The 24,028-nt window shown below is 37.2% G+C and overlaps 2 protein-coding genes across 2 annotated transcripts; one reads left to right on the top strand and one right to left on the bottom strand.

The window, feature by feature from the left end:
• Positions 1-1,082: 1,082 nt before the first annotated feature.
• rpa3 (replication protein A3) lies at positions 1,083-4,376 on the bottom strand. Its single transcript, XM_030147612.1, has 4 exons — positions 4,217-4,376; positions 4,035-4,109; positions 1,378-1,489; positions 1,083-1,296 (listed from the first exon to the last, which is right to left on the bottom strand). The coding sequence occupies exons 1-4, from the start codon at positions 4,313-4,315 to the stop codon at positions 1,214-1,216; spliced, it is 369 nt and encodes a 122-aa protein (XP_030003472.1). The 5' UTR covers positions 4,316-4,376; the 3' UTR covers positions 1,083-1,213.
• Positions 4,377-4,618: 242 nt separating this feature from the next.
• On the top strand, positions 4,619-23,031 carry umad1 (UBAP1-MVB12-associated (UMA) domain containing 1). The gene is made up of 4 exons (XM_030147611.1): positions 4,619-5,069; positions 5,218-5,314; positions 14,111-14,196; positions 20,082-23,031. Exons 2-4 carry the CDS (start codon positions 5,230-5,232, stop codon positions 20,355-20,357), a joined length of 447 nt encoding a protein of 148 aa, XP_030003471.1. The 5' UTR covers positions 4,619-5,069; positions 5,218-5,229; the 3' UTR covers positions 20,358-23,031.
• Positions 23,032-24,028: the final 997 nt, after the last annotated feature.

The following is a 24,028-nucleotide window of genomic DNA, read 5'->3' as shown; positions in this document are numbered from 1 at the left end:
TCTGCTGTAGAATATGATTTATGCAAACGAATGTTCCCATTGTTCACATACACACACCTCTTCAACTCAATCTGCAGCTTCTAGAAGATGAGAACTAGCCAGCTGCAGCAGATGTGCTTCACTACCTCCACAAACTACATGTTTTTAACCCATAAAGACCCAGTGCTACTTTTGTGGCAGTTCTAAAATAGCTTTTTCTCTGTTTAATTTTTCTTAATTGATCATTTATTATTTATTACCCCTTGCATTTTGTGTTTTTTCAGTTAAAATCAGGTATTTAACCTATATTTCATTTAAAGATCATGTAGATTTTCATAAAAGCTCAGATTGAAATTGAGGTATATTATATGAGAAACAGAGAAAACTCAAGTAAAATCTATCATTAACTGAACATAAACCCAGTGTCTCCATCCACTGTCACTGATCCAACTCCATGGGTTTTACTGGTGAATCAGTGTTGTAGAAGATGACTGTTTCCATGTTCACTATGGAGCCTCTGAACGTCCAAATGGGTCATAACTGATGAATATGAAAAGATGAGAAACTGTATTTCACACCAATTATTTACATGTATTGATAGGTTAAGTGGTTCAGAAGTTATTATTCAACATTTTGCCAGTGGCTGTTTGGGTCTTCATGGGTTAATTACTCTGTATGTTGTGAACTAATGATCACAACTCATGTCTAGATGTTCAGTGAATAGTTCTGAAACTAATAGACCATTGATGTTGTTACTCTACTAAGAGTGAAGTGGACAATGTAAGCCCAGGAAGATTTTATGTAGCTAGTTTTGCATTTCTATTTAAGTTATAAATGTTGCTATAGTTATGTTGAAGAGTGAGCATGCTACAATGGAGGTCCTTGAGGAATAAAATAACCAATCATGTGAAAAATTAACTATAGCCTGGAATACTGTTGAACTTAGACCAACACTTTAAACTTTAATGTTCTGATTATTTCTTTGTGGAGTGTGATAATATGGATTAATATATGAAGTGTTTTCTGAAATGTTCTACTCATCAACACTGAAAAGGACATTTTTTAAAACAATACCAGACTGAAAAAGCACAATTTCCGCTGGGGCTTTTTAACATTTAACTTTTATTCATAAAAGTGAAAACACAAATTGATAGATTTTTGTACATCTGTATCCAAACCAGACACAACAAGTGAAACACAAACCAAAACAATCCCATATTGACATGCTAAGAGCTCATTCGCTCACAGTGGTTTGGAAAGGGTAATGCTGGGGGAAATCATAAACAATCTTCAGGGCTTCATTATAGAGCTGTAAATCTGTTGGACACACACATATCACACCGTTAGGTTCAATTTGCTGTAAGACAGTCATCTCATCTGTTAAGAGGGGAAACTTACCAAAGGGTATGCCTTTGTCTTCTCTGAGGATGTTGAATGATGAGGCCATTATTGCTCCTTTGTTTGACACCATACCGATGACCTCCACTATCCCATACAGCTCCTCATTGAGCTGCAGAAATCCAACCCACAGGGCAGAAGTATTAGTTTTATGATCAGAAAAAGCAGGCAATTCCTACTAAGTAGAAACAATGCTTTTTGACAATTTAACCCATAAAGACCAAAACCATCTACTAATTTAAAATGTTTAATACCTGTTGATCTACTAATCCTATCAATCCATGTAAATAATTGGTGTAAAATGCAGTTTGTTATCTTTTCATGGTTATCAGATATGACCCATTTGGACGTTCAGAGGCTTCGTAGTTACCGTGGAAACACCATCATCTTCTACAACAGGGGTGTCAAACTCATTTTAGTTCAGGGGCCACATTTAGCTAAATTTGATCTGAAGTGGGCTGAACCAGTAAAATAATAACATAATAATATAGAAATAATGTCACCTCCCAACTTTCCTCTATGTTTTAGAGCAAAAAAAAAGTACATTTACATTATGAAAAGGTTTACATCTACAAACTATCCTTTCAAAAGACGTGAATAACATGAACAAACTGAAAAAATAAGTGTAATTCTAACAATATTATGCCTCAGTTTATTATTTACACATGTACATTATAAATTACAGATCACAGTGGATCTACAAATACACAAAACATTTAGTAACAGGAAGAATCTTGTTAAAATTGTACTTACTTCTCTTAAAACATTCCAGGTTGTTCATATTTGTTCAGGTTATTCACATTCTAGCAAAATGATACTTTGTTTTAGTGTAAAAACATGAAAATAATTACATTTACAAAGAGAAAAATGTGGAGCTTATGATAGTATTTGAGTGAATCCTGCCCACTAGAGACTGAATTGGTCTGAATGTGGAACCTGAACTAAAAGTATTGTTAATATCTTAGTGTAATTTTTGCATTTCATAAATTCATCCCAAGGGCCGGACTGGACCCTTTGGTGGGCCGGATTTGGCCCCCGGGCCGCATGTTTGACACCTGTGTTCTACAACATTGATTCACCAGTAAAACCCATGGAGCTGGATCAATGACAGTAGATGGAGGTGCTTGTTTTATATTCAGTAATTGATATCTTTACTGAAAAAGTCAGTTTTTTTCTTCAGTTTTCTCTGTTTCTGATATAACAACCCTCAACTGTAATCTGAGCTTTTATGAACATCTACATAGTCAGTTAAATACAGGAAAATACATGATTTTCACTGAAAACACAAAATACAGGGTGGGGAAGCAAAATTTACAATATTTTGAGGCAGGGATTGAAAGACAGTGTATGACCAATTAGTTTATTGAAAGTCATGAGAATTTATTTGCCACAAGAAAATTGACATAATAGAAAATGTTTTTATTCTATGTGTCCTCCTTCTTTCTCAATAACTGCCTTCACACGCTTCCTGAAACTTGCGCAAGTGTTCCTCAAATATTCGGGTGACAACTTCTCCCTTTCTTCTTTAATAGTATCTTTAAGAAAGTCGACATTGCTGTGTGATGTTCTATTGGTAGCATGTTCTAAAACGCCCCAAATAGCAGAATCCAGAGGGTTCAGATCTGGGCTAGAAGGCGGCCATAATCATGATTCCCAAAAATTGCTAAAGTTGGATTTGTTGCTGTTGTCAACAAGTGTTTTGGTGTTCTTGTGTAAGATTTTAACTTCAAATCATATTTTACTGCATTTCTAACGGTCTTGTTGTCTACCTCAAGTTCAATTGCCATTTTTCTAATGGATTTGGTTGGATCCTTTAGGATTTTGGATTTGAGAGCTTTAACAAAAGCTTTGGTACGTTTTTTGTTGCTTCCTCCACTTCCAGACTTTCTCGTAATAGTTTTGCTCATAGTCATTCTCTTCTTTACATTATAAACAGTCTTTATGGACACTCCAACTATTTTTGAAATCTCCTTTGGTGTGACGAGTGCATTCAGCAAATCACACACTCTTTGACGTTTGCTTTCCTGATTACTCATATGGGCAAAAGTTTCTGAAAAGGTATGGATAATAGTGTTAGGTATGATTATGACATCAATATATGTTTGGTTTCAAAACAGCTGACGTAGTGCCTGCTGAGAAAGAACAACTAAATGTTCATTGTAAATTTTGCTTCCCCACCCTGTACAGAAGACAGTATTACAATAAATGGTGACACATCACTTAAGGAAGGTTAAATATAGAGAAAAAAATTATTTGGGAACTGCCATAAAAGTAACACTGGGTTCTTATGGGTTAAGACATTAACGAATTTCATAATTGGATAATGTAAATGTATTAACCTGTACAGAGAGAATACTGTTATAAGCCTACAAACATGAGGCCAGTGACGGAACATGAATAAATGAAGAAGACTCAGTCGAGGTCGAAGTATGAACATTTTGCAGGTGATTAGTATGGATTTTACAGCTTAGGTTAAAATAAATTAGTGGTTGATATGTGAGACACTGATCCATAAACTACTCAATTTTACACTAATGTATGATTTCCCATTGTCTCTACGCTATGCAAACTATGGATTAACAAACAGTCCAATCTTTAAGCTGGTAAAACACCGGAAGACAATTAAAAATATTATGGCAGTCCTTAAAAAGACTCACAGGTTCGTTAAGTTCAACTGTTGCAGTCTTTTCTTCTCCATCTGATACGGTGAACGTTTTTCCAGTGGGGTGAACCTGGAAAATACAACAGGCCTGTATGTCACCGACAGTCAAAGAGCCAAAGTTACACATGTTTACTGCTGTTAAATAGTTTGGCTCGTTAGCTACAAGTAAACACTTACCTTTTCAACACGGCCGACGAAGCAGACTGGTCTGTTAATATGCTGCGACAGCATGGAGCAGTTTATTCTTGGTTTTGGGATATCAAATATGCCTGACATCTTGCTAGTTTGCTGCTAAACGACACAGTGTAATACCGCGCGCGAATTTTTTTGACGCGTACCTAAGCGTGTTACATTTCTTTTACAGGGTTAACCCAAGCGGGCGGGGTTACTGGACAACCACAAAAAGCGGGAGCCATATTTAAAGCGGTACGTGCAAAAACAAAAACGAACGCCACCTTCATTTACCGCGACATATCAGTTGTGTTCTGAAATAATGCTCCCCGGAAACATAAAAGAATAGTTCCGCTTTATTTTTCAGTGAACATAAATTTGCTCAAGAACTGTTGGTAGTATTATAGTTTCTACACGAACACGGACAAAATTAAGGGCAGTGACGTCGTGATCATAACATATCAACAAGGATGACATTACATAGCGAAACTACTACCGATAGCTCGATTTGGTTATATTTTCCTGTTTAACAATAGCTGAGCAAAACTAACATTTAACGACGTCGCTGTGAGCTAATTCAAACATGATGGAGCTATGCTAACAGAAACTTAAACTTAATGAAACCACGAACTGTCTTCACGGTCACATTTTGAACTTTATGACAAGACAAAACAACAACCAGACCGTCATTTTCTAGTGATAATATTCTTGTTTTGACCGTAAAAATACAGAAAAAAAGCCATTTATTTTTTCATTTTTGCCAAAAGTTGGTGTCGTAGGACTAGCTCGAGTGCTACAAACAAAGACGACACCGAGTTGGGTTCCGCTGTGACAACTTAGAGGAAAGACTACATTTAAGGTTAGTATATTATTCTCAAAATATGTATTCTTTATCTGTCTTATCGTAAGTTGCTTTATAAAAATTCGCAATACAGCCTCTATGAATCAGAGCTGAAGACTTATGCAGCATAATGACAGTAACATTTGCATCTGTTCTGTTGATAGAGTGTAATATAAAAATGTTGAGTTTCCTTGGACTTGGACGTAAAGACTCAAAGAAGTCACCAACCGAGAAGGAAGCAGATGGAGGCTTTGTTATTGTTGGTAAGTAACTATCATATTTCTCACGATAAAATGAAACTGGTACGTTGGCATTGTGTGTTTGATAGAGTTGATAGGTGGATCTTTTTGGTAGATTTTAGACACAGTAGCCTTGCAAACTGATCTCAAGCTGCTTCTCATGTACCGTTATACAAGTCAAACAAAAGGACACTTTAACACAGGTACAGCCAGGAGTGTTCAGTTTGAGGAACAATAAAAGCTTTTAATTTCTACAAAAGTGTGACATGTAAAATCTTAAAAGCACCGAAAGCCAACTAAATACAAGCAATTATATGTTTAATTTGGTCAAACAGTGTTGTCTAAATTAGGTACAGATTTTACAGAAATAAACAACTTTATGATCAAATAATAAATAAACGGTGACACTAAACATTTAAATGGAGCCGGCAAACTATCTTATACAATGTTTGAGGCTTATCATGAGTGTGTGCTTCTCAGGTGTTACAGCGTGTCAGTAGATGGAAAAGCACATCGTAAAATGCACACAATTCATGTTGAATCTCCTGTCTCATGATGAGCCTTCAATGTGTGACAGAATCTGTGTATCACCATCACACATTTCACAATATTCTGAGAATGTGGAACAGAGTGAAGCCACATTTCTTCATTTCAGGTGTAATCTTGAAACCAGTTTTTTTCATCTCTCTATATGCTGTTTGCTGTATTATTTGCCTTTAATATTGTGACTTTAATTGGAGGAGCTGGTGGAACTGACACAGATGGTCAGGAGCTGCATGTTATTTTTGGCAGAGGAGACTAAGTGTCAGAGCCAGGCTCTCTCTTTGAGATGGAGGCAACCCACTGAGCTCACAGACGTTCATTGTAAACTCCCCGCTTACTGTTTAGTCACGGTTTCTAATCAAGGGTGGCTTTATAATCAGCATGTGATGGTGAATGGTTAATACTTTCCTGAAACACATCAGTAATCAGAAGATAGTACAAAAACAGCTCAATCAAATGTGGCGTTAGTGCAGCTAGATGATATTTAAAAGGGGCTTAAATAGCGTTTTTCTTTCCTTTTACTCTTGATAGATTTTAGTTTTGCAGAACAGATGTCCACAACTGAGTTCACGGTCCCATTTAGTGTTAAATAACAGGTGCATGGCTCTTCACTCTGTCAAACAGGCCAGATCCAGCTGAGGCTGTGGAAGGTCCTAACAGGGTAGAGAGGCTGTTGGTCAGCTCTTCCACTGTAGAGTCGCAGCACCTCCATCTGTGTTTGATAGTGAAATCAAAAAACACTGATCTGAACTGCTTTTTGGTACAGGTTGTCTGTACATTTATACAAAAGAGCTGTTAAAACTGCTCCTCAAACCAAGTGAAAGGATGCACATAGATGGAAACACAGTAAATATAGGACATTCAAACTGTAAAATATAAGCAGCTAAAGAAATGGAAGTTGAATTTTAACTGATGATTGTGTTCATTATGGATCAATCTGTTCATTTGCTGTCTCTGATGCTGCTGGCTGTTTAGTGAGCAGAGGAAAAAATGTCCAGTCCACAAAATAAAGTCGTATCATTTCTATTGAAGATTAGAATAACTTGTTATCAGTAAGTAGAATATCTCAGTGTAATCAACCTTCAGTATTAAACCCAAAGATAGGCTACCCGTATTCTTAGATTAGATTAAACTAGTGGAGGAAACATCACCAGGATTTGAATAGACATGACTTCCTCTGCAGCTTTGTTCTCTTGGCCTAAATTAAATGATTACTCATAAATATAATCTGAGGTTGTTTCACGTGACTATTGAAAGGTAATGACTGTGAAGTTTCTGTGTTGAGTAGAGCAGAGCAGTAGTAGAACAGTATGTGACTAAATTTTAACAGCGAATGTAATTACTGTGCTCAGTGATGTATTTAACTGCCCTGCCCACTTGACAACATTTATGAAACACATATAAACACTTATGAGAGGCCAAAATCACAAAAGCTATAAAAACATGTGGTAGTGTTTCTGTTTTTCTGTCAGATAACTACAATAGGCTGAAAGGTGAAAATGTTGCCCAATGATGCCAAAAACATCAAGAACCACAACTGTAATCAGCAAACTATTGCAATATTGAATAAACGAATGGAACCATATACAAATAGAAGATGGTTTCATTCAAGGAACTGTATGATAATCATTATGTCCGGCTGGTGACCTTTGTTGCTTGTCATTTCACATCTCTGGTTCCTTTCATTTTTTGTCTGCTCTCAAATGTCAGCTGTTACATAACAGTGAACAATCCCCAAAGATAAAAATGTAAAATTACACATAGAGTTTATATTCAAATAATGAACTGTTTGGGCATTTTATGGTCTGTGTCAACTTTAGATCTGTTGAGTAACTTCAGTTTAGTCTGAGGTAAAATTGGGAGGTGCTGTTCTGATGACTGCAAGAAGGGTCTATATTCCACTAATATCCTTACACTATAAGGGGAAATTTCATTGTTTGCAGAGACCGTGGTTATTTGGTTGGCATAATTCTTCATAAGTGACATGAATTGAAGAGCTATTATGTGATTATTGTCACTATAAAAAGATTGACCTTTACTTGTTTAGCTCGTGGGCCTGGTCACAACCTCCAGGACTCAGTGATACAAGGTAGGAGGAAAGAAAAGTCAAACTCACTTCCTGTTGTGTGACTCTTCTGATCAACACTGCATGTTACAGCCTACAGATCCATCCCAGTTCACTATTTGGTTGGCTTGACTGACAGATGATCATAGTGATCTGGGGTGGACTAACAGATAACAGATATGAGCTGACTCTGGTTTCTGAAGTATATTGATTGCTGCATCATAAAAGAAATATAAATATATTCTACAGTTTCCATTTTCATAGAGTCGTTTCATGACTGAAAATAATATAAGACTTTTAATTATTATTTAAATATCGACTTTACTAAAAAGAATAGAAGAAGAAGTAGTTGCTTTCTATCTAAAATGGCTCTAATGCTTTTTTTTATGAGGAAGGATGAGGAGGAATAATCTGGTCTCCTCATCAGTCCACACTATCTTTTGTAATACCAGACATGTTTTCACCAGTGGATCAGCCATTTAACTTAAATGTTCATTTTGACAGAATTGTGTTTCCATTTCCTCTTATTGCACATTAACTTTGTTTTGAAAAAGGTAAAGACCACCTCAAGCAAGTGTGCAAGCTTTTTTTAATTAATATTGCTAATGTTTGTCCAAACATTTTTTGATGACATTGAAATGTGCATTAAATATTTTATGGAAACACACCTTGGTTTCATTATAGAATTATCATGTACTTTCTTCTAATCAAACAGGATGTACAACATTTTTTTAAAGGCCCTCTTTTGTTGCGTTAACAACTCACTTGCAGTATTTTTAAGGAGTTTAACATTGTTATGTGCTTATTCAGGTCTGGAGTGTGTTTATTGCTTAAGAAATACAGATTGCACCTGAACTTTGTCACTCAGATCACTTCACTAACAGCTAACTCAGTGTTTGTATTGTTTTAAGTGAGGTATAGTCACATTATTTTATTTTACTCTTGTGAAAAAGATGCGAGTACTCTTAAACAGTACTATTAATGAGAGCATGTGACACTATCATCAGGGGCCGTTAATGCTGCAGTGAATGAATTACAGATTTTTCTGAATTCTGACATTGTTGGAAATATTTGATATGATATAATCACCTGTCCATTTTCTGAACCACTCAGTCCTTGTGAGGGTTCCGGGGATGCTGCAGCCTATCCTAGCCATACCGTGAATACAGAGTACACCCTGAGTGTGCAGAACTGACAGAATCCATCATATCTCCCTCACATTCACATCTATGGGTGATTAACTCATAAAGACCCAAACGTCCACCGTCAATCAAAAGTATCTACTGATCTAAACTGCTGATCCACTTATCCTATCAGTCCATGTAAATAATTGGTGTAAAATACAGTTATTCATGTTTTCATGCCATGGTCATTGGATATGACCCATTTGGACGTTCAGAGGCTCTGTAGTTAAGCTCTGTAGTTTGAGGTAAACAGTTGGGGGCAAACGTTCTTCACTTTGGTGTCATTAATCCTGGTAGATGAATTCAACATGATGGTATAATTAAAACAGTACTGGTCAGACCTCAAATGATTGAAAACAATGTGGAAATCCAAGTGATTAAATATAACATTTCTGACAGTTTTATGGGTCTTTTTTTTGTACAGCTGAATGAAAGATGATTATCATGATTATGCAAAATAATTGCAGTTGGCTCAAGTAATTATGATCAAGCAATTATGTAACAATTGTGACAGGCCTATTCATAATCATTGTGTGACCTTAAAAAAATCTTTAGCAGTAACACGAGTAAACAGGACAGCCAGTTAGTGAGACTATAAGAGGTGCCAAAACCTCAGCAGCTGGTGGATCAGATGAGTGTAGATACCATCTCCACTCGCACAAAGAGAGCTTTGGGCCTGACGTCCCCGAGGAAAGCACTCTTCCTGAGAGGAACAGTGACATCAGTGTGAATGATTTCACTCTGTGTGGACAAAGTGAGAGTGTCCGTGGAGAGAAGGCAGCTATAACAGCACTACCTTCTCACTCTCTCCTCCCACCACTGTTTGGGCCTCTTGACGAAGGAGATCTAATTAATTGGCTCTGTGACAGCGGCGTCCTGCCAAGCCCCAAACACAACCTTAAAATATGTATGTGGACTAAGAATATATGATTTTACATCTGTGCTCCGCCACACCTGTAATTAAAGAAGATATTTCTGCAAACAGTGTAATAAACAGTATCGTGTAAATGGAGTTGAAGGCTGTCCTTATCTGAACAATATGTGGCTTACCACAGTTGTGCTAAATTACAGGATAAAACTAAAATGAGACAGTGCTTCACTTCAAAACACTTAAGTGGGTGAAATATCGTTTGCTCGTTTCCATAAGTTCTTCTACTTTGTAATCCATTAATGTGATTTGAAGACCTTTTGTAGGGCACAGATAACCCCCCTCAATTACCTGGTTTATAATGACAGCTAGTTTTCAGCACAAAATATCGAAACAAATGTGTGTTTTACAAGTCAAAGTAAGTATAATTTCCCCAGCTGACCTCTGTGTTTGTAAAGATTAACAGTCTCAGAACAGTTAAAAACACTGTTATTTTGTTGTGTATAAGTTTAAGAGCTCATTCAAATGTGGGATGAAAAGCCCACATAGAGGAGTGACACACAGTCGACGTTATAAATTGGTATGAAATGGAACATGTTCAAGGTTTTAAGAGCCTTTACTTCAGTATTGGTTTGTGACAGCAGGAATTTTCCCCAGAGAACTTTTCCCAGAGTTTGTGAAGAATGTACAAGGCCTGTTTCCTTCAAAAGAAACCAGAGAAACCAACCTTGGAACTTTATGTCCTCCACAATAGTTGTTATGTTTCCATTGAACCTAAAGAACAGTGCAGTGGATCTTATGATCTATGTAGAGATCATGAGATACGTGATGATTAAAGAGTCAGCATTGTTTCAATCCATGTTTACTGTAAATCTGACCAGTACGGTTATGGGATATGATGACGTCTATACATATGTGATTATAGAAACTCATATAATTTCATATTACCCTCTATAATGCAATCATCGTATCATAAAGTACTCTCCTCATGGCAGTATGTTTCATTACTTTATTTTGTTTCCACCAGTTCTTTTACATACATGGATGGATGACAGGAAATTCTAACTAACACAGAGGCGAGTGAACACATACAGCTCTGGAGAAAACTAAGACCACTGCAAAATTATCACTTTCTCTGATTTCACTATTTATAGGTATGTGTTTGAGTAAAATGAACATTTTAGTTTTATTCTCTAAACTACCGGCAACATTTCTCCCAAATTCCAAATAAAAATATTGTTATTTAGAGCATGTATTTGCAGAACATGACACATGGACAAAATAACAAAAAGATGCAGACCTCAAATAATGCAAAGAAAACCAGTTCATATTCATTTCTAAACAACATAATACTAATGTTATAACATGGGAAAAGTTCAGACATTAATATTTGGTTGAATAACCCTGATTTTCAATGACAGCTTTCATGTGTCTTGGCTCTCCACCATTGCTGTTGGATGACTTTATGCAGCTCCTGGTGTAGAAATTCAAGCTCAGCAATGTTCAATAGCTTATGACCATCCATCTTCCTCCAGAAGTTTTCAAAGTGGGTTCACGTCTGGAGATTGGTCTGGTCATGACAGGGTCTTCACCTGGTGGTCCGTCATCCACACCTTTAGGGACCTAGCTGAGGCCAGGAGCATTGTCCTGATAGAAGAACCAGTCCTCAGAGTTTGGGAACATTGTCAGAGCAGATGTCCAGTAGTTTTCAGTAGTTATTTTGGATTCCAATTGCTTTGCGGTACTAGTAGGACTGTTTTTGCCTGTTGTAAGAAGATAGTGATGACCCCAGTAGTGGTTTTTATACTTCTCCTTCTTAAGACATGGATCAGGTGTTTATTAAGTAGAATAAGGTGTGTTTGTGTTGGAATTCAACAGACACAGGAATGGAATGGCTGTCATACATGCAGACATGCTGATTTCACAGGAAATTGCAGTTGTCTCTTAATTTTTTCCAGAGCTGTAATTCCAAACTTGAACGAGGCAAGACAAAGCGCAAAAAAAGGCATAAGTTAAAGAAGGGCTACTACTTCTGTCACATGCAAGAGGTTTGGGAAATTCTGGCATGAGGTGTCCTCCTTTACCACAAAAGTACATTTTAACACTCAAAATAAACTTGAAATAAACCCTAGACTACAGGCTTTTGGTATTTTTGTGTTGCGATTATAGATGAATAGTGCTTTCTGTTTACCTTTATAAATTGTGTAAAGAGTGGCATGGCGGTGCAGTGGTTAGGGCTGTCGCCTCATAGCAAGAAGGTCCAGGGTTCGATCACTGAGCCAGGCCTTTGTGTGTGGAGTGTGCATGTTCTCCCCATGTCTGCAAGGGTTCTGACTTTCTATCCAAAAACATGAACTAATAGTATATGTGAGAGGGAAGCTATTTATCTGTCAATATCAGCCCTACCATGAACTGGCGGTACGTCAAGGGTGTACTCCACCTTCGCCCGTTGGTATTCAGGATAGGCTCTGGCACCACTGCACCCCTCTTGAGGACTAAGCGGTTCAGAAAATGAATGAATGCAATTGTACACATAGTAGTTCATGTTTTGTCACATACTTAATTGGACATTTACACAGCGTCTGAATAAAATGATAAAATTTGTACTTAATTCAAGATGTAATTAAAAATAGGCCTTTTGATTTGATATTTTTAATAAACTCTTTATTAATCTGCTTTATAGATAATGTGCCATTGTATGTTTTAATCTCTGTAGAGATCTGGGTATTAAATTACATCTATACAGGTAATAGCTTTAGGGCATGTTGCATAACTCTTATCCGTCATGAATATCTTTCCTATCCCCGAAGCAGGAACTTTTAATCCATTTGCTTTCATGTAGATCCTGGTCCATCTAGTTAGAACATAAGAACTTTTAAAGGTAGGGTAGGAAATCCTGGAAAAACGCTTCGAGCAAGCTACATTTTGAAAATACACATTTCAAAAGGCTATGCCTCCAGAGTACTGGAATGCGCAATGCTTGTCCTGCCCCCACCCCCACCACCTGTCCGCAGATCTAGTAAGAACAGTTGATTGCAGTAAGACCGATGTCAGGCTAGCAGCCCACTAAAGTTTGCTTTGAACGCTGTAATCTGTGCATTTCACTTTGATGTTTGTCAGCAGAACAGCCCCAATTCATACCTAGCTGGTTAACGTTACATTTCCTAGTGATTTATGTTACTGACAAAAAAGCTTGCTGGTGAACGTTCCATCCTAATGTAGCTAATATCGCTAGCCAAGCTCTGGTTCTGGCTTCGTTTCCTGTACAAGTGCTTCTGACAGCGTGTGATTCATGTATGAAGAGGGGTACCCACGGGGGGGTAGCAAAATGGCAGTTGAGTTTGATAGACATATTACCATTCAATCATTTTGATGGGCCAGTTAAAATGATTGGATGGTGTTTTTTCAGTCCTGTCCGTTCCACAGGTGACTAAATTTTTTAATTTTTATGTTAGAGCATTTAATTAATTGGTTGCAATCGGGGTGCGAAGGGGATTTTAAAGCTGTGTTTGACTTTCGTCACCAATTTTTCATCAAATCTGTAAAACCCGAGTCATAGCCTAAGTATCACGAATCCATAAGTGTTTCTGTGATTACGCACCTGAATCTCTTCCCTAACGGTGAAAAATTTCGAAGTGTACTCTACCATAAACAACCCATTTGTTTACAAACAGAGCCGGTAGGTCACTTGGGCATTTTCAGAAATTTGTCGCGATGTGCTTTGTGGGAAGCGGAGTTCCACACACCCACTTTTGCTTGGTCAACATGTTTGTTGTTACTGCAGCTGCGTGGAGGTCCGCTTCCCACAATGCACGTTGCGCAGCTTTAAGCAATGTAGTAAAAAATGCTCCAGGAAAACATCTCCTACCCTACCTCTAATGGTTACTGTCCTGGGATGGTCTTTCTGCCATTGCCGACATCTGCTTCCATCTGGGGAACTTGTTCCTAGACAGTTGCGGCTCTCACAAAAATCAGCTCTACATCCTGTTTGTTTTCTGTGTTGAGGCCCATTTACTGTTACTATATGCACATAGTATTTTATCCTTAATATGTTCCAGGCAGAAATAGGTGTTATGTTAATATTTTGTTTGTATGGTGAGGGATGGAGTTGTACATTTTTGTTAAATATCAGACTATTATCCATCTCATTTCTTATGCAGGAGAGACTGTAGAAGAGCAGAGGCAGAAGATGCAGTCCATGAACATCGCTCATCCGTCAACAAACGTCATAGTGCAGCCATCAAAGGTGAGCCTGCTGATGCACACACTGATTTCACTACACACTCTATCCTGTAGCACTGCAGCGTGGAACCCACTGTTCACAGCAATAAGAGGAAGACGACAAGATTTTTTCCCCCCTCCATATTCTTGGCGTTCCAGCTTCAGAGGAGCATCCCAGCTGGCCTTGCAGTGCTTACCGAACAGTCTACACTGCTGTGATGTTGACAGGTGCAGGGGGATGAGTTGGCGTGCCAAAATGTGCCACTGCCATTCACCACACTGGCTTTAACACTGAGCTAACTGGGACACAGAGCTCTGCTGACCCTCTCACTGTTGGTGCATTTGCTGCATGAGCCTTTGTACATCCGTGTTAATTGTCCACTTTCTAATTAAGGACATTTTTGTGGACAGTGGGGTGTGTGTCTGCGTTTGATCCATATGGGATCCTGCTGTTACCACATGTCACACAGTAAGTGAAAGGCTCATCTGTCCGGTTTTAATCATACGGTCTGTCACTTCAAAGCCTACATGTGGAACGCACACACAGATGTGGAACGCTGTTTACTCCTGGATCAACCTGACGCTGTGGCAGTAGCAGCTGGAAATTAGACGCACATTTAAACCAATAGCTAAAGGTGTTTTTACATCAAAGCGTTAACACAGAAGTCTAGTATTGTGCTCCACTTTGGTCGATGTGCAACCAGTATCCCCATTTTGCACACACATAACCTATCCAGTTAAAGTCATCATCAAATGGTGCTCAGCAGACGCTGCCATGCGCAGGGTTTACCCCTGGTTTTAATTGGGCCTTCATGCAGTTTGCACTCTAGCATTTTCCCTGAGTTTACAGAAGACTTAAGTGCATGATTGGGGAGTCTGGAAAACCTGCTGCAAGAACATGTATGCTTGTTAATGGAAAAATATATAATTTGAGCAATTTTTATTATCATGTACAGTGCTGTGCAAAAGTCTTAGGTCACTATTAACTTTGTTGTTTTTGCAGGGTTGAAATGAGCATATATATTTATTCATTCTCTTTTCTTCAGATACAGCAAGTACAGAATGCAGGGGATATTTGCACTGTCTTAAAAGACGCACAAAAAACTGAACTAAATGGGATGGACAAGTTAAATTTACTATTTAGTTTGAACCCTGATCCCATGACTAGAAGCAGCACAGTTAGAAACATCTGACACATGTTGAATGAAACCTGGTATAAAACATCAGAAAATGAATGCAATAAACCACATATTGTCTCAACAAAAGAGTTAAAGACATAAGTGCAAAGGTAGGTCACACTACTAAATACTAACACTTTGCTCATAGAAGCTGTGTTGTATTCCTTCAAACATTTGTTTTCACTCCTGTACATACTTCACATATATACATTTTGGCTCTTAATACAGAGACTGAGAAATGCATATTTGTGGTCATTAGAAATTTACAAACCAACAATCCTAATGATGGACTAGGACTTTTGAACTGTGCTGTATGTGAGGAGAACCTTTGGAAGCTTAAAAACAAAACTTGCTGAAGTGTACTGGAGTCCACCTGCAATCCTTAGATCTCTGAAAAGTCATTTAGTTAGTTTTCATGCTCTCCACATCGATTTTTGGCCTAGGTGGAGCCCAGAAAGGTTGTGGTGCTGTACCCAGTTTTATAACAGTAGGTAAAACCCTGCTATATGGACTTTGGTTTGCATGTTTGCAACTGAGCTGAGGTGTCTTTTGTAAAAACCAAATGCTACAAAGCTAATTTTGCTAGTAAAGATGGGTGACATAGCAAAAACCCTCTATCATAGAATATGTAGCACACTGTGATTGGGAAATACACATAGTATGCAGTGGAAGAAATGTGTCTAAATGTGAGTATATTATGATTTCTACATCATCAGAGTGTTAGTTATGCCAAAGGTATCTGTGTGTCACACTAGCTGGGTTTCCATTACCCTAAGAAATGTGCAAAATCTAAATTGCACAATAGAAAACTGGTAATGGAAACACAGAAAATGTTGCAAAAACTGTCAAAGATCGCAAAAAAGGTTTTATGCTCTCATGAGGCTTTTTGAGACATTTGATATAGAAGTATTGGGCATAAGTGTAATGGAAATATATTTTGCGTATTTTCACTAGTCACAGACATGCGAAGTCCAGTGCCACGAGAGGTTCAATAACAAAACAGTTCATTAACTGTTGCCCAGGTCATTCGAAAATTTTGGATCCACAACTCATTGGTGAATTCTGTACCATTCTCTCCCAGAGATCCATTATGTGTGGCCACTGCCATAAATAAGGGCTTTGCCTTAGGATGGTCAGGTGCGCCTGTGGAGTGACATTGTGAGATACGCATGCACCACACCCCCCTCTCTGTCTCTCTCTCTGTGAGAACTAAGACATCTTGTGAGATAGGTAGACGGGACTTTACTAGAATCACACATCAGAAGCCAAACACTTTTCAATGGAAACACCTACAAGTAGTAATTATACTTTGTAGAAATTGTAGAAATATCACTTTTATTTTGCAAAAAACTGTAATGGAAATCCAGCTACTGACACACTGGTGCTAAAACTGTACTAAGAGAACTTGATCACTTGGATCACTTGAGTGAGTAGTGAGCCACTACAGCCTTGACTGATTGTCATCTCCACTGGGTCCTCAATACCATAAATAGGAAGTAGCCCATTATGTTAAAGACGACCCATTCCTTCGACTCATCCTGAGGAAATAAAACACAGTGATTGATACTGTCATTATTATACACAAGTGAAAACGTAATTTTTAAAACCACACAATCATACAACTCTGCTGGGTTTGTTCCTGTTGTGCTCCGGCCGCACATCAAGATGCCATATGGGTTTAAACTAAAAAAATATTTTTAGAACACATGTTTATTGTGCTTTGTAGTACATCTGCCAGACATAATGAACTATAGTCACTCTGTGTACACTATGCTTACGTACTTGTTTTTTTTTACTCAAGTATCAGCATAGCACTTCCTGTGTTTTATTATCTGAAACGCTGCCAAATTAAGAACAAAATACTGTAACAAAATGCTGTGTCTTTAGCACTAGCATCACTATCTCCCTCAGGTGCAGGATGTTTGTTTTTTTGTGTTGACTCATAGAAACCCCCGCATAACAGAGAACACAACCTAGGAGCTTTCTGTTATGCCCTCCCTGTGCTGCAGTCCCAAAGGAAACCACAGCCTCTTAATTGCAGAGGAATAACCATTTCCTGCAACAACATCTCTGCATTTAGTCTCACATTTGCCTTTAATTACACACTAAAGCACAAAACAGAGTCTCAAATCTGCCAGTCTGGGTAGATGGATGGATAAAACCAGACCTGCACTACTTCAGCGATGTCGATTTAATTTTGTTAATTATCTATACGTGTTCTTCACTTACCACATCACACCAGTCTCAATCAAAAACATCTCATAGAAGAACACTTCAATCACTGAGAGAAATGCTAAGAAAGTGTAAAGATTGTTCATTAGAGTGTTCACTTAAAGTTCTTTTTCATATATGTGATTGCTATTTGATCATTTTTTTCCCCTCAAACTGAAGCTGTTGCATGTTCATAGTGTTGGTGTGTGTGTCCCTGGCTTTACAAGTGTGTAATGAGGGGAACCATACGTCTGCAGCTTGTGTTTAGTGTATAGTTTGTTGCATTCTGAGAATACCCAGGTTTTACTTTTTGAGATTCAAATGCAGAAACCTTGTACTAGTCTAATGCTGTGACACAACAAGACAAAGAGGATACCATTGTGTCATTTTTTTAATCATAGAAGTGAGCTTTTAGCGTGGGTAAAATCTTATCATTTGCTAGATGATCTGACCTGGCACCAGTCTGTCTCACCAGGAAGGGAGTTTCATTTAAGAGACTGCTCCCAGTGTAGTGTTGATGCAATGTAGCTCAAATTGGTTGTGTTTAGTTTTACTTATAGATACAAAAACATTTTTGGTGTGGCTTCTTGTGAGGCTAAGCTTTATTAGCTTGAATGTCACAAAGCTAGTAATATAACTCCTTACCTAAAGGTTTAGAATATATTTTTGCATTTGCAAAAATAATTATCATATTTTACAAGTTCAGAGCAGTGGTTATCTAAATTAGGAATTCAGGATTATAATTGTAATATCAGTCTGTTCAGTTATGTAATTGTAAAAGGTTGGAATATAAAGGTCCAAACATAAGAGAGTTTAGCATGATTTATTTGGAGAAATGGAAAAAAAATTTTTGGTGTTTTGGATTTAGTGAGCAGAGAAAGGTGTTTTTTGGGGTTTTTGTTTTTTTTTTTGCATTTTTATGCTATCATATGCTTGTATGTTTGATCTGATATTTCTAAGTAAGTGGTTTGTGTTTTGATGTTGTAAACCAAGCAAATAGACTAAAATTGAAATTGCAAATTCAGTTTTACCTACAATAAAGGCATTAAGACCAATCTTAGGTTCTGTGTGTAGTCTTTATACTAACGTGATGCTAACCGAACAACACATTCTTTGCTGACTTTTAGCTGATAATTGCAGAAATAATTCATAAAATACACTTTTGAGTGAAGGAAAAAAGGATGACTGCTCCATATAGCACTCTGTCCATCAACATAATAGACTGTAGTGGAGTGAACAACATCTCACGTACACATGGGAAACCTCATTCATGTGCACCATCACAGTTATAGACCATAAATTATGGTCACTGTAATTCACGGTAATGCTCTCAGTTCTTGACAGCATTAAAGCTTTGTTTTTGGCAAAGTGCAGTGATGTGAGGCAGCATGTTGGAATGTTCATCACAGCACACAAGATCTCTACCCAGGAAGACCTGCTCTTTCCTGTCAGAGGGGTTGTCATGGTGTTAGATACACAAATGCATTTTTATCTCACACTTTGCATGGTTATGATAGAGGCATTTACTACACCAGTCTGTTACCTTTACATAATTTACATTTACACCATCTAACTGCTAGTTTGTGCATTTTGAGAAAGCATTCTTCATTTGGTGGTTTCAGGTGTTGCAGGATGAGACTTACTAACATTTGTAGAAATGCATGTTAAAATTTCACCACGATCAATCCACTACATAAAAGGTGGGGCAGTTACTAAGGGTATTTTCAAAACTGTGATTTCTCACTTGGAATTGGTTGGTCCAATGCACATACAGTTGCGAAAAAAATGATTAAACCATCAAAAGTCAAAAAAGTCATCAAAATAGCATTGCGTCTTATAATCTTCACATGCTGCTTCAGTTGATAGTTTACATTATAGCCCTGTTAGTTTAGCTCTGTTTTTAGACAGAAAACAGCCACAGTAAAACCACAAATCACCTCCGTTTTCTGTAGAATTTATATTGTTAATATCTGCACTAAAGATCTGAATGGAATCAAACCAAACAAGGTCAGAACTATCACAGTTTAGTCTGAACAGTGGATGAACAAATGTCAAAGACAATAACATGTCATAATTACTGTATACCTTCATAAGCCTCATAATCAAACTCACCCATGTTGATAAAACACTATGATTTCAAAGCTTTTTATTGTAAACATTCTAATGATACTTTTAGGTCATTTTTTGATATGTGAAAGTAGAAATATTACATGTAGCCTCTTCAACTAATTTGATCACTGGGTCGTATGAGGACTAGCTAAAAACATGTAAATATAAAATCCAATGATAACCTAATGGCATCACCAAAAAGCTCACTGGTTGGACGTGTCTATGACAGTAACCACATAGTAAATACAGGAAGTACCCAGATGAAGGTCTTTAGTCAGAAAATATGGACCAATCAGATTTCAATTCATTCTTCAGCTAATTTCTTGCAGCTGTTGACATCATTCACAAGACTCCCATATAAGAGACTTTAACTGTACACTGTTATAACACCTGTGTCTCCTCTTCTTCCCAGTCATCATATAAGGCTCCGGCTCCACCCACACCCTTCAGACCTCCTACTGCATCATCTACCACCGGCCCCACAGTAGGACCCCCAGCCGCAGACGGGGCTCCGGCTCTCCCAGATCTCCTCGGTGATGTCCCCTTCACTCTGGCTCCTCATGTCCTGGCCATGCAGGCAGGGTTTCCTATGATTCCAGATGTGCTGCTGTCCCGGGACATCAACTACAACCTGGCCAGTTTTCAGTACGACTTCACTTTAGAGAACTCAGTGCTTCATAACATGTAGTCTGTTTAAATTAGTAAATGAGGACTGTCATCACTGTAAGGGGTTGAGGATTGACAATGAAATTATTTCCAGCTTAAAACAAACAGAGTGAACTTCTGGGATACTTATGTTGGTTTTGTATTGCTTTGACATATCTGGGCCACCAGTGTGTGTGAAGTTTGTGTGCAGTTGTCAAAGCACACTGCAGATACAGAGTAGTAACATCTATGATACGGATGCTGGCTTATTACAACAAGGTCTTGTTTACAAATTCAGTTGGAAATGATAAAATTCTATTTTTACTTTTGTTACTGGATAGAAGTCAGATGGGGTGAGTAGCAGGAGGTGTCGGAAATCTGTTTAAAGTGTAAAACTGCATTTGAATGCTACCAAAACAGTTTGGTTTAAAATTATAGATGCATCAATCTGGAAATCCTGAACCAGTGTTGAAATACCAATATTCTTTGTTGGTTTACTTCATTTTCTTTGGCTAACTACTTGCTTAAATGACCTTCCTTTACTGCCTGTACTTAACATCACAGAAGTATCTACATCAACACGCAACGTGATATTTGAGGCAGTCTACTCGGTAGCATACTGATTTTGACTTAGAACTGTTGAAACAGAACTAAAGTGCAGCTGTATTTGTGTGGTCACATCATCAGACAATTTAGCGCAGATAAATATCGACCACTGCCTTTGGTGAAAATAATCATATTTACCAACAGGCTGATGGCATCTTTCTTTTTTTCTGTCAAATAAATTAAAACCTGTTTGATTAACCCAGTGTTTCATGTTGGTTTGGTTCAGATTATGTGTACAACAAATGAACATTTTTATTTTCACCTAAAATCAGCCTTATTTTCCGATATAAATTTTGCAGCTGCTTAGTGCATTAAAGATGAGAAAACTACTACATGTACTGTACGTATCAAAATCTGATTTCGATACAGGTCCAGACCTGATCTGTGCAGGATTCTACAGGAGGTTCATGTTTCCTAAGCCATTGAAAACTTGATAAGAACAGTCTTTATAAGAAAGAAAATATGGTTAAAATTTACAAAGATACAACCTAGGTTTTAATGATATTGAATTATCCTGTGTTGGAAGACTATTGGTTTATAGCAGACCTGTGACTGTTGCTTTTAAAATGATGTCAGGTGACTATTTTTGGTCACCTACATAGGAATAATATTTACTTTCACAAAAAGTTGCTTTGGAAAAAGTGCTTTCCTCCTGTTCAGTTCAGTTAAAACGTTCAATCAGAGCATTCATTAAAACCTTAAAAGTGCCACTTCTACATCTGCTGTTTATTTATGGCAGAACTGCTCTATATGAAGATGGTAACAAATGAAGACTTTCTTACAACAACTCTAATATTAATTTAATTTAAAGTCCAATCACACATTGTACTTTACATGTGTCAAAATATTTCTCAGCCTTGATAAAATTCTTATTTCCTAACAGTGATTACAATGCTGTAATGCAGCTTCCCTGTGGATACAGTATCTGCACCTGCATGCATTTGTTTGCTGTATTATTTACTCTGTGCGTGTTTTACATCAGTCCTGTTAGCATGAGGTTTTCATTTCATGTAAGAATGTAGTTAAGTTTGCATAGACGTTATGCACTTTTTACTGTAACTGCACTGAGCCACAACTGCTTCTATTTTACCAACTTAACACCTGAAGGGTTGAGCTGTAAAATTGATCTGAACAACAATAGTCACACCACACTTCTCCACGCTATAAGTTTCTATTTTTAGCAGAAATGTTGGTGTAATTTGCAAAATATTTTCTTTTTTTTTTCATTACATTTATTCCATTCCCCTCAGTTTTCTCACATTACATATATTTCCTGGTATGATTTTAATGTGAAAGATCAGCTAACTGGAAGACAATTGGAAGTGACTAGAAATGAAGGACAGTGAGACTAATGTTTCTAATGGAAAGACAATCTCAGCAGCAGAGTAGCGTGGTGAGTTTGTCATGTTTGTTTTAATGAATCTAATGCTGTTACACTCATTAGCTTAATAAGCGAGCTTTAGCAATACAAGGAATTTTCCCTCTACGGTGATGTTGTAGCTTTTCCTTATTATTATGATTACTATAATAGTAGCTTTCACATAAGCAATGCCACTTCTTAAATAAACCATGCTTCAACCTCTTTTACATGACCGCTGGTGAAAATGTAGGGGATTAGATGGATTTTACTATTATTTATTATTCTGTGGTTCTTATCATTAGAATTTTTTACATGAGTGGTGTGTGTATCTGCATTCATCTTATGTTTTACACCAAACCTTAAAGATTTGGCTGCTTTGATTCCCAACTGAGTATTTTGTAAGAATATCATGGGGTCATAAATATGGTCAGAAATGCTGTTTACTTTGTGTACATGATCCACTTCTTCTTTCAACCTGCTGTGCCTTAAATATACATACATATTTTTAAACATTTTTGTAAAAATTGTACTTAAAAAAATCTAAATCTGTTCATTCGCCTGCTCTTTTTGTAATCTCAACTGATGCTGATACTGTATTCTACAGTGAATAACAATTAACTTGCAAACTGTACCATAGTAAAAGCTTAAAAATGGTATAAACATGGATCATAAGCAGATCACATTGTGTATGACTGAAAAAGGTGAAGGTGTATTTTGTTTCAAGTCCAATAAAGATCTTTTAAAAACACCAGATACGTCTGTAAAAGTAAATTATTAATTGTGAAACTGCGCATTCATTTTGAGAAATGACTCATACTCGATGAAAAGGCAAAAACTTTACAACTTGATCTTGAGTTGGGCAAGAGCAGTCCTTATGTTTAACTTTATTTTGGTTTGGCTGAGTTTGGACTTCAATAAGATGGCATTGAACTTGGTCTTTCTTTAAAAAAAAAGTGTATACAGTACAGTATTAGATTTTAGGTCTTGGCTTTGGTCTATGCATTTCACTCATGAAGGAACAGTGGATACATTTTTAGTGTTAACATTTGAGCCTGTATTCCTTGCCCATGTGTTTATTGTATAGGTCTATATTTAACGTACAGTGAATAACACAGGTCTATAATTTTTTTTTTTACTTTTTTTTTTTTTAGAATGAATCAACTTCAGAGATTAAGTGTGCGAAAAATTTCTTATTTATTTAGTAAGATGACTTGGAAAACAAATGACAAAAGTGCTTATCAGAATCGTGTTCATTGCCATGTAAGTAAACAGGTCTCACATTACTAGGAATTTGCTTCAGTGGTTTGATGCATACATAGAACATGGAGTAGGTAAGAAGTTGATGATTTGAGTTATTAGTTTGATGTTTTCAGTGTATCTCTGTTTTATGGTCCCGCATGCTCAGCCTGTTTCTTTCCTTTCTTTCCTTATCTATTTCTTTCTGTTTTATTTATGGGTATTAACATTAGGTACATGGGTGGTGGGGTGTATGTGCGTGTGTTTGTGTGTGTACATGTATGTTTGTGCGTGTATGTGTGTGTGGTGGTGGTGGGGTGCACTGATTTTATATGTAAAGCACTTTGTGCTACATTTCATTGTATGAAAAAGTGCTATATAAATAAAGATTGATTGATCTGTTAAATGTTATTACACATATACATTGGTTTGTGTACGTGTATACAACAGATTTAGAAATCTTCCACTTGAACAAACCTAAAAAGTGAATGTACTGTAATGTACACAGTGCT

The sequence above is a fragment of the Sphaeramia orbicularis genome, chromosome 11 (assembly GCF_902148855.1).
Source record: "Sphaeramia orbicularis chromosome 11, fSphaOr1.1, whole genome shotgun sequence".
NCBI lineage: Eukaryota > Metazoa > Chordata > Actinopteri > Kurtiformes > Apogonidae > Sphaeramia > Sphaeramia orbicularis.
Note: the sequence above shows the minus strand (reverse complement) of the source record. Positions and strands in the feature narration are given on the sequence as shown.

What these genes read in the sequence shown, in the direction of transcription:
- rpa3 (XM_030147612.1), bottom strand. Translation starts at nt 4,315, where the DNA reads ATGTCAGGCATATTTGATATCCCAAAACCAAGAATAAACTGCTCCATG. An exon ending in CAGTTGAACTTAACGAACCT is followed by an intron (nt 1,490 to 4,034) that starts GTGAGTCTTTTT and finishes GGATTTCTGCAG; the next exon opens with CTCAATGAGGAGCTGTATGG. An exon ending in AGACAAAGGCATACCCTTTG is followed by an intron (nt 1,297 to 1,377) that starts GTAAGTTTCCCC and finishes TGTGTCCAACAG; the next exon opens with ATTTACAGCTCTATAATGAA.
- umad1 (XM_030147611.1), top strand. Translation starts at nt 5,230, where the DNA reads ATGTTGAGTTTCCTTGGACTTGGACGTAAAGACTCAAAGAAGTCACCA. An exon ending in TGGAGGCTTTGTTATTGTTG is followed by an intron (nt 5,315 to 14,110) that starts GTAAGTAACTAT and finishes TTTCTTATGCAG; the next exon opens with GAGAGACTGTAGAAGAGCAG. An exon ending in TCATAGTGCAGCCATCAAAG is followed by an intron (nt 14,197 to 20,081) that starts GTGAGCCTGCTG and finishes TCTTCTTCCCAG; the next exon opens with TCATCATATAAGGCTCCGGC.